At 36.3% G+C, this 11,341-nt stretch overlaps 1 protein-coding gene across 1 annotated transcript in view; it reads left to right on the top strand.

Moving 5' to 3' along the window:
• Positions 1-11,341, top strand: part of LOC108577604 — a 262,878-nt gene that overhangs the window by 203,158 nt on the left and 48,379 nt on the right. Inside the window, exons 3-4 of the mRNA XM_017940787.1 lie at positions 2,279-2,512; positions 3,399-3,865. Coding sequence (XP_017796276.1) covers positions 2,279-2,512; positions 3,399-3,865 — 701 coding nt within the window. The remainder of the gene's footprint in view (positions 1-2,278; positions 2,513-3,398; positions 3,866-11,341) is intronic.

Here is an 11,341-nt window from a genome sequence, read left to right as displayed (position 1 = left end):
TATCTAACAAATTTCATACTGTATAAATTATAGTTAACACAGAATAGTTTATAAGACTTCTGACAAGATTGCTAAAAAATTGCTAAAGAATCTTCGTTATAAAAATTAATAATATAAAATTGAATAATGTTTCGTCGTGCCTGACAACACTGTAGCACAAACATCATTCGTTACAAATGAAAATAATCGGAAACGGTAAATAAATCCAATCACTCAACAATGCGTTATCGCCCAATTTCATTTGATCATCGACACTCACGCACTTACAAGCTGCAACAATTTTCACTTCATCCAATTCCGGTTTTATCCATTCTGATTCCGTTCCCTGCCACCCATTGTACCAATTTCGAGCTCCTTTCCAAATGTAACTAGCAAATTCTTTAATTAAATTACACGAATCGGTACTATAAACCTCTGGAATACAAATTCCTTCGTTGACCTGAAAAATCAATGAAACAGCTACAAATTCGAGGTGTACAATCGTCGAATAGCGTAAAGACGACATTGGAATATTAAAGAAAATTGTTACGATCACGTTTAACAGCCGCGGTCGATTAAAATGTCTGCCGTGTTGTAATTTGTTCCTCGCGAATATTGCCAAGGACCGGAAGTAGTGCACGCGCGTGCCTCTTCTGCAACACTTCGCGACGGATATAATATCGCGAACGATGTCACGTGTAAACGGCGCGAATACTTGCAACAGTATGCACAAGTTTGTGCCGTGAAACCGCCGCATCACGGCTGACAGACCCGTGCTGCACGGGAACGCAATCGCGACGCGAAACGAGACGAAATGAAACAGGGACTCGCAATTTTCTCCGCTTATGAAAATTCTTTCGCAGCAAGGCACGAATTTTTAATACGGTTACACGTTTAGGAAATCAACGGACGAACGGAGAAATTTACTCCGCGTCTGGGTAGTGTATTTATAATACATCGTTGTTGTGCCGGGAGATGAATTTATTTTAGGTCAGTTGTGACAGTGGATGGTAAAATTGTTTTTTAGTGATTAAATTCAATTTTTTTTAAGATTGAGCAAATTTTATCAGTGGATCTCTTTTCGTATTCTTAGTTTTCTTTTAGTAATTTTTTAATATTCAGTATTTCTCTGGTAAAAATTATGATATTTTCCTTGTACAATTAGATTTTCGTTAATCAAAATTTGTACCCTTATAAACATTTTTTCACAACAATTTATGAATTTTTAATTAGGTTGTACGTTTCAGAAATCGAGGTGACAGTTATTTTTATAATTATAATATTTCAATATAATTTTCTTAAGATTGAACAAATTTTACTGATGGAAAACATCATTTATATTTCTCTGTTAAAAATTTTGTGACATAAAAATTACAACGGTATTTTTCTTGTACAATTACATTTTCAGTGTACATTTTTCTTCATTTTATTTCAAGGATATTCTAGTTCATAACATTCTCCATTCATAAGAGAAATTCCACTATACAATAATATTCTATTGAAGAATTTCCTTTTGTTAGTAGAACGAAAAAGTGTTTTGGTATCAATTCAATCCTTCGTTGGTCCAACTATATATCACCATATTGCCTCTATGTTAGAGGGAAGCTTGTGTACATACACGAACCGCCTAACCCAGAAAAGTGAACAAACATTGAACTATGCAAATTATGCAAACATCGACAATGCGTTTTCTTGCAGCATCTGCCTTTCTCGTTTGGTCCTTTGAAATTAACGGACATTGTATTCTATGAATTAGGAAGTTGCGCGCTTTTTCACGTTTCTTATAAAAAGAAATTTTAAGTTACCCTCGAAATATGGTATCGTAATTCATAATATTACATAGGGCACAATATACATGTTATACAAAATATTTGAACTCTAAGTAACAAATTAAAGATAATAAAAAAAGGACTTGTACTTAACGAAAATTTTCAAATATTTTTCACTTTATTTCCACGAAAATTTTGCTTACATTTCACTTTATTTTAATAACAGAAATTTACATTTTACAATTCAGTAAGAAAGTATGTTAAAAACGTCCAAAGTTAAACCGACGTTTATAAAATTATAAAATATTAAAATTTACATAAAATTTACACTTCGTATATTTTCTCTATTTTTCTCCGAATACATCTTATTTAATAGAAATATCTTTTCACCCGTGAAATTTTAGTTACACAGTCCTGTAATTTCTCATCCCTTGAATATTTACCTTCAATTACCATCGGGAGGAGTTCTCTCGTGTATTTATACAGATGTTCAATAAGAGGCTCACAGAAAAAAAAATGCTTCTTTGCAGATATAAATTCTGTGGCTCCTTGCCCAATCATCTAGATGACAAGGATGTGCTGGACGACGATCCAAAGGAAAATAATAACATAATGACGGACACTATCACCGGAAATCTTGGTGGAACGCTGCCACACAAGAAACGATCGTTGGGCGTGCATTTTTCGGATGGAGGACCGACTGGCACATTGGACCTCGTGAAACATCGATCGCAGGATTCTCTCGATGAGAACGATCCTTGGAGGTATGCCATCCTTCATTTCTGCAGATTATTTTCCTATCGGTGACGTAGAAGTAAAGCGTGTACGTACAAAGGTAAATTTAACGAAATACTGCAAGTAGGTATTACGTTAATTATGAGAAAACGTTTGAAACGTTGTTTGCTAGAAAATGCTAAAATTTGTAAAGAACTAGTGAATTTAGAAATAATGGAAAAAATTGGCTAGATTTTACTGCTTTCGAAGAAACATAGTTTAAATGAAGGTAACATGCATATTACTCAGCTACCATATTTTTACGAATGTGCAGAATTTTTGGTCGAATTTGTAAAATGTTTAGAACGACTTCTAAATCGTGAATTCACTCAGCGATCCACATCGTGGAATTTTCATATCTGGGGTGATTTACAGTAATTTTATTAATCCCGAAAATAAGTAATGCCTAGACTACGGATTTTCATGCATTTATGGAAAATTTGAAGGCGCAAAAATGCATAGAATGCACATAATAAGCAAAAATATATAAATAAACCCAAAATATAAATTTAAAAAATATGATATAAACTCAAGAATATGAATTTGCATAAAAATTCGCAGTCTAGTAATGTCACAACGCACAGTAGATTTGAAAAATCATAAACATTCCCACAAATACTCTTTTAATTTACAAAACATCAACTTCGTACTTTTTACATAACAAGTCTTTAAGCACCTCAGCGAGCAATTAGATAAATCAAAGTTACCTTCACGCTGAAACCCACAACTCGAACTATCTTCCTTGCATAACAAAAAAACACAGACTCACCTCACGTGGATTAAATAAATTCAAACTCAGACATTCCCAGCGTGAAATACATCACCGAGACGCTTCTTCTCTCTTACAAAACTAGATAAACCGGGAACTGTTCACAGGTACCAGCAGAGTGATCTAGATCTAGTGAGGTGTCGCCACGGAAATTTCGATTCGGTGAGAAGAAATCGTAGCGTGGACACGGTTCCCGGTGATTCGTCGAGAAGGTACGCGCGAGGCACGTCCCTAGAGGACAGATGTCACCGAAATGCAAATCTAGACCTGGTGGACACGCTGCCTAAGCGGAAGCAGGACATCAGAAACAGCGGAAAGGCTTCCGATACGAACTCGTCGTCTTCGCAACCGTGCAACCCAGACCCGGCGAACAACGATTTGCTGATGCAGATCGTTCACAAGCCTGACTGCGAATTGGTCAGGCATAGGCAACAGTTCAGCAAGTGCATCGATTTGAAGTTGAGCAAACTGGCTGGCGGGGAACCGCAGGATCAAGGTTACGCGTCAGAACGGTCTCCGGAGGATGAGCATCCACCCTCCTTGCCTGGACAACCTTTCCCGAACATAACGCCTGGTGAGTCAGATTTTCGATTCATATCGACGTGTGCTATTGTTTTGGACAGTAGACTTCCGTTATAACGCGGTTAATCCTGGAGCAGTAGCGTTCAGCTATGAGACACGAGTGGTCACGTGGATCACGATAGTCGTTCACTGTAACTTTTGCATTTTAATTATAACCATCCACTATTGACAGTTATCATTCACGCGACTACTTTAGGGTTAATACGTTACGTCTTGGGTGTCTAACTTTTTGGCTTGCCTGGGCCACATTGAACGAAGAGGAATTGTCTTAGGCCGCGTACGAAATATATAATATAGTTAATGTATACAAATAACGAAACTTAATTTATTTTCTTATAATTTTTTATTGTAGCACAATCGAGTCATGAAACATATCGTTAAAAATCGCATGATGATGTTGAAAGTTTACGATCTTACGACTTACTATGAATTCGCGTTACAGGAAAACGTGCTGTATGAGAATTTTTCTCACATATCGCGAATAATCTAAAGGATTAATATTATCATTTTCTATGTTCGATCAAATAGGACAGTTTTTTTTTTTTTTTTTTTAATAAATGACATATATACGCCTTATACGGAAGTCTACTGTATTTCAGGTGTGTCTATTCTCTGTCTTAAGGTATCTACTTGTTCATCTGAAAGATTTTTTTACGATAGTTACTCGAGAGAGAACTCTCAAATTGACGATAAATTTGACTCTCGAAACTAATTCGTGATAAATTTACTCTCAAATGGACCACGTATCCTTATGATTATCATAATCACTGTTTGTACGGGTGATATGGACCCCGTATCGTCCTTTGCAATTCGTTTTTCATGGAATATTAGCTGTGTGCTAGGCTGATATTTCACCGTATTGTGTTTAATTATACAAGAAAGGTGAAAAAATTGGATTCTTTAACAGTTTCATCTTCTTTTCTGTCTATCGTGTTTGCGCTTTGAATTGAGAAATTCGTTTATTCGGCGAATGAAGGTTTCTTCCTGATTGCCACTATGGTAACCTTTGTTTCCCTTAATCAAATACAAGAGTACCGATTAATACTTGCATAAATGAACGCATCGTACAATCAGTAACTACAATTTGCATTCTATTTAATTACAGAACAATTTTCATAAAAATAAGTTTATACATACATTCGCGTTTCAATTTCCAGCGATTCTAATTAACTTTATTCGATGAATAAGTACGTACAAATCAGTGAAAAAGTATCTTATTCAACAAAATTTATTAAATACTTAATTATAATCGAAAATTGAAACGAGTAAATTGCGGATCGATTTATCAAAATTAGAATTGCACCATTTGAAAGAACCAATGGTAAAAGTATTTCAGAGAACCAAAATTAGCGTTAAGAATTAAAACACCACGGTTAAGATAAAGCATTTCTATTGGCACATTCGTTACGTTGAACACTTAACAAATGGTTAAATACGTTGGGCAAGCTGAAGGAACAAACTGGAGCATTGCCCACGAAGCACCAAACGTAACGTGTCTTTTTACGTTTTCCCTGAGTTTGTAAAATTTATCTCGTCCCATTTGCAATTTCTTTCCGAACTAATCGCTCCGAAACTTCTTTCGTTTCGTTTTCGCCTTTTCTTCCCCCCCGTGTATTTCTTTCCCTGTAAACGTGACGCTGTCTCGTCGTTGCTCTAATTTCTTTTCTTCTGTACTTTTTTCCACCCCCTCCACTTGGATCCACTTCCTTTAATATCGTTTCGGTGTAGTGTGTCTGCCCCCTCCACTTACGTTTTAGCATTCATTTTTGCGTACCTTTCAAATAATTCCTTATCTCTCCTCGAGATCACTCTGTAATTTTCCTTCCTTCGCCTTTGCCCCGGTTTTCTTCTATTCACGGTATTATTCAACTTCTTTTCACGAAGGTTCTTTCATCCCCCTTCCCCTTGGCAGGCTTCTCTTTACCGTTGTTCGATAACTTTGTTGGCTTTCCAATCTGTTTGCCGAATCCCTTCTCGCCGCGTTTCTTTTCCATATTGCTTTGTAATTCCTACGCGTGCATCGTTATTTAAACTGTCTTCCCTGTTTTCGCGCGCGAATCGTACGAAAATATGATACCAGTGTGGGAAAAAATGTAGTATGTATGATATATGGGAGAATTTTACATTATTTCGATGATATTTTGAGTGATTTAACCCTTTCACCCTTTGAAATCTGCTCGCGCTGTGACCTTGGCCGCCTATAGGCGGTTTGAATATTTTCTCGCGCTCTGGCCTTGGCGGCTATAGGCGTTTTGAATATTTTTAGTTTTTTATCGTGAATTTATTCTACATCCTCAGTCTCCCTTTCGTTATAACATACTTATTTGTTAGTTAATTATTAAACAGTTATAACTACGCTGTATCAATAATTATGAAACCTAAAAGCGTCTGGCAATAGAAATTCCTTCGAGCGTTTATCTTGATAAAATTAAAATACAAAAATAACATACTTTGAAATGAAATACAAGCATTGAACATTGTATTCTGAATAAAGCACAAGCGTCGAAGAATTTGAAAAAACATATTTCATTCGGTATCAAACACAAACGTTGAAGAATTGAATAAACCGCCCTATACGTCAAGCATCGCCATAGGACAATTCGTTTGAATTCCCCGGGGGTGGTAACCGCCCTTTCCTGAAATTTGCCGGTGATACTACATGCAGGTTGCGAACGTAATTCTCAGCTCGTTAAATTTCCCACCAACGTTACTTCCGCAACACCACCTAAATCCACGTTCAATCGCAAGCACACGTTCAGCTGGTTTTTGTAGCAACTCTCGCTTAATGAGTACAGTTAGTATAGCTGCACGTATATCTAGTAAGTTTCATCGCGTCAGAAACGTCCTTCTCTCTCTCACTCGCTCCTTCATAGATTTTCCTTGTCCATTCATCGCCTCTCAGCTCCTTAGTTCTATCATTTTCCAGCACTCGCGGGCTTTTTACCGTCTAGCCTGCGTCACATTAAGTGGAATAAGGGTAGAAACACAATGGCCGGAGTAAGGACGAAGGAGAGGCCGAGCTTGACACACTTTTGTCGACTGAATTTCGCGGATAAGACGCGGCAGGTATCTTCTGGTGGGAGTCCTTTGTCGCTGATAGACGGCGAAGTGTGCGTCGAATTCAAGGCTCTTTGTCGCGGAAAGCAACGCGCCAGTTAAAATGAATGTGGCCACGGCTCTATACCTTTTTCCCTTTCAACGCCCCTTACATCCTATCCATCTTCAATTTTTCGCCGGTAATCTGTTTCCAATGGAGAGAGATACTTTACCGTTGAAAGCGTAATAAAGTTTGCTCGTCTGACTTCATTCCAGATCTAGCTCCTTTTTTCTTCTTCTTTTGATCTCGACCTTTGCTCGATTCTGCTTTGCTGGATCATTAATTGCAAAGTGGTCGTTGTTGGGATTTTGTTTGGTACAGCAGTTTTTAGCACTGAGGTTTTGTGCTGTGTCAAATATTTTTTGAGGAATACTAGGTGGGATTTAGAGAGAATAGAGTGATTTTGTGAAGTAGGGATGGAGTGAGAATTCTTCGAGTGTTTTTATGGAAAATTATACGAACCGTAGAAATGTCTTAGAGAGACAAGATTCCATTTCGGTGTTAAATTAGGGGGATGATTCTCTACGTTTGTATAAATTTTCTTCTGGTTTCAAATTCGTAAGTACTCGTTCCCTGTCCCCATCAAGTAAGAATGACTTATAATGTTCTTTTAAGATGTCATGTCTGATAAGTTGTAGGTATACTATAAATCTTTCACTCCGTGGAAACTTTCACCAAAAACTTTCCGTACTTGGAATACTCCGGGTATATCTTCGATCCGCTGTTAAACTTTGAATCCGACGTGAAAAGGTTGTTACCAGTGGCAGTAGATCCAATTTATTATAGTTTTCCTACATTTCTAATGATTTTATGCTGTCGTTGGTAACATTGAGTTACTATTCTTTACTGTACAAAGAGTTGTCTTTAAACAAACGAGAGGTTTCTGTGTTCCTTTTATTTAAATATGTCAAATGATGGAGTGCCAGCACCCAACAATATTTTATATAAATTTTTACAAAAATTATATCCCTCTTATCTTTCAAATTTAAATATCTCCGTCAGTTTGCACCAATTTAGTAATTAATTTCAATCATTGTACATTTCAATGCAAAGACGTCTCTCCCAATTTTGATATCTCATTTTGCACGGTCTACACAGCGCAGATAGGTAGAGATTGAAGCACAGGCGGATAAGTGGGTGGCTGTATAGTGGCTTTGACACAACAAGCTTGCGGGAAATATATCGAAGCGTGGACTATGCATACGCAAAACTTCCCACGGCTGATAACAATCCGGAAATCGAACGTTATGGAAACGGGGACACCTGTATTCCCCTGTTTACAGTGCCGGGTCTCTCTCCAATCTTGCGCCGAACTTTGCCAAGCTTTCCGCGAACTTTATTCGCCTGTCGGCGTTGTTTGCCGCGAGCTCGCGAGAAAATACAAGTAACACAGTCTCTGTCGAATAAATACACACGTAGAAGTTTCATTCTGTAAGCTTAGCGTCGCGAAACGACTCGTCCCGATGGAAACTTTAATGAAATAGTGAAACAAATTCCACAACCGTGGAAAATATATCGAAAATTCTTGAGAATTATGAATGAAAGTTACGAATAGAATTTATATGTTATGTTACTTAATGTATGTTTAGTTTCATATGAAGAAAAACAAAATAGAAAATTTTATAAGATCGAGTTTACTGGAAAAATAAGATTCTTTTTTTGTTGTTCTTGTTCTTGTTTATTTGCTGTCTGGTACAAAATAGCAGTAAACAAGTGATTGAACTGTAATAACATGAACAATAATGAATTAACAGTTGCTTTATAGTTGCACTTGAAAAATGCATTAACAAAGACACTGTACAATGCATACTTTCATCATTTTTCCATGAAAACAGTGATAAGTACTATCACCTGTTTTCCTACGTAATCTTATTGTTTAAATAGCAATAATTTGGAACTTGCATCTCTTTTCCCACTTCTAAACATGAAATTAAATTCCATAATAAAAGATGCATCCATATGTGTTCAAATTTTATAATAGGTAAAAAATGGACTTTCTTCCTTTTCTTTGAAAAAAATTTATTCATATAAAATTAATAATATTAAAAGAGGCAAAAAATCGACTCTCATCTTTTTCTCCCTTGACTCTTCAAACAGTTTAAATCACGAAAGCAACAAAAAACTGAATAACACCATAATAGGTAAAAAATCGACACTCATCCTTCTCTTCCTCGACTCTCCAAACAATCTAAATCACACGAGCAGCAAAAAATAAAAAGAAAGAGTTAATTCGTATATCAAACTGCCACGAGCCGTTTAACACTCATCCCTGTATATATTTCTTCTGAATGTTAGCAGCAAACGAGGTAATTGCATAGTGGCTCGATTCCCAAGCGCGCCACTATTGCGCCCACAGCACGATCGAGTAACAAATGAACGAAAAGTCGAACGAAATTATAATGCGAAACCCTTTGGATATACGTAACGTAACGAGAAATCCCTGTCGGACTCTGTTCTACGTTCAACCCGTATAGGTGGATCATTAATCACCCACAGTCTGGCTCTGTTATAAAGTTATAAATTACCGGTGAAAATGCATCAAAAACGCAACAGAGAAATTGCAAGTTATTCGCGTGAAGGAACGGATACCTCTGTGGAACCCCCTTTTCCCTTTTATCTCGCGACAGCTAATAATAATGCCCTGGTAAATGTGTATTCCGTAATTGAAAGTGTTCTCTAACGAGCGATCTTGTCCACGCCGTCGATGAAACTCGCTCGCCGTTATTGATGCAATTTGCGAGTGAATAAATCAACCGAACCAGTCATAAATTTCATTGTATCGCGGGGAATCTCGAGGAGTAATAATTCCAGGACGAGTGTATACGGTTTATAACAGGGCATCGAGGGTTGCCCGCGATCCGTCATATCAACTGTGAAATACACGGATTTTTCAGAGACGTTCGTTTATGTATTGTACTTTTACGTTTGCACCGGCTGACCGTTGTTCGTGAAACGTTGAATCGCGACTTTGTTTCGTGAGTATTAGGACACTTATGGAGTCTGAACTAAATATAAATCGTTATTGCAGAATTATTGTGATGCAGAAGGTAATTATTCCGTTTGGAATGTAAAAGTTCTGAAAGCAAGGCAGTAATTGAATTTGCCTTTTTTTTCGTTGTATCTTCTTCACTAATTTTTGTAAATTTGTGTTTTTTGGAGAAGTGTGTGAGAAGTCGTAGTTACCTTGTAGATATGGTATGCTAAAGGTAGACAATTAGCAGTATTTGGAAATATTAAAATATAGAAATATAAAATGTGGAAGTATTAAAATACAGAAGTTTTAAAAGTGGAAATATTAAAATATAGAAACATTAAAAATGAAATATTAAAATTGGGAATGTTAAATTATAGAAATATTAAAATATAAAAATATTAAAAGTGGAAATATTAAAATCTAGAAATATTAAAATTTGAAAATACTACAAGTGGAAATATTAAAATATGGAAATGTTAAAATTTAAAAATATTAAAAGTGGAAATATTAAAAAAATTAAAAGATGATTGCAAAATCAACTCCATATTCGATGCAAAAACTCGATAAAGAACTCAATTATTCTACTAATGAGTTTAAGATGTCCACCCGTAGTATTTAGGTGACAATATGACACTATCATTTCGCGGAAAAACCTAATTCAAATCATGTAATACTTTCTGTACGAATATAGCAGGTATCCTAATATTTACGAACGACAATGTACGTTTTGTTGGTACGTTGCAGTTGTTCGTGAGGGGAAAAAAAGTACGCGGGATGTTGATGCGGGACATTCTTCGAATAGGTCGACACGAGGGTGAGATATGAGATGTTAGGATTCATAAAATGGTTTTACGTGGGCGGAAGTGGAGCGTAGTTTAGAAATAGCGAAGAAAGGGTTGCGTGATTGTTTCAGGAATTGTTACGCGTTTTTTTGTGTCATTAATGGATAAGAGAAGAAATTTTGAAGCGGAGAGTGTAGGTTGCTGGTTTCGCTTAGAACGAACACTCTTGTTCGTAAGTATTATCGGATGCGAAGTAAATCTACGCAGTCATTAGAAAATGATTAACCCTTTCACTGCTGTTGGCGTTTATAGGCGTTTTGAAAATTTGTTCGAGCCTTTTGGCACACTGCCACCTTAATTCAATCCTTGGCGCACTTTCGCATTAATTTAATAGAGGAAATCTAAAAACGATAAATTTTAATTTTGAAAATTTTAACAAATTTTGAAACGCCAAAACGAAAGCGATTTTTATTCAAATCTGTCGTAGCGAAAGGGTTAAGATCCAAAGGAAATTATTCGTTAAATGTGTGATACTAAATTTGGGGAAGAAATGTAATATAAATTATATAATATTTTTTAAACAAACATAATGGATGTCCTAATACTTGTCTTGGG

Source organism: Habropoda laboriosa, unplaced genomic scaffold, assembly GCF_001263275.1.
Source record: "Habropoda laboriosa isolate 0110345459 unplaced genomic scaffold, ASM126327v1 scaffold578, whole genome shotgun sequence".
NCBI classification, from domain to species: Eukaryota; Metazoa; Arthropoda; class Insecta; order Hymenoptera; family Apidae; genus Habropoda; species Habropoda laboriosa.
Note: the sequence above shows the minus strand (reverse complement) of the source record. Positions and strands in the feature narration are given on the sequence as shown.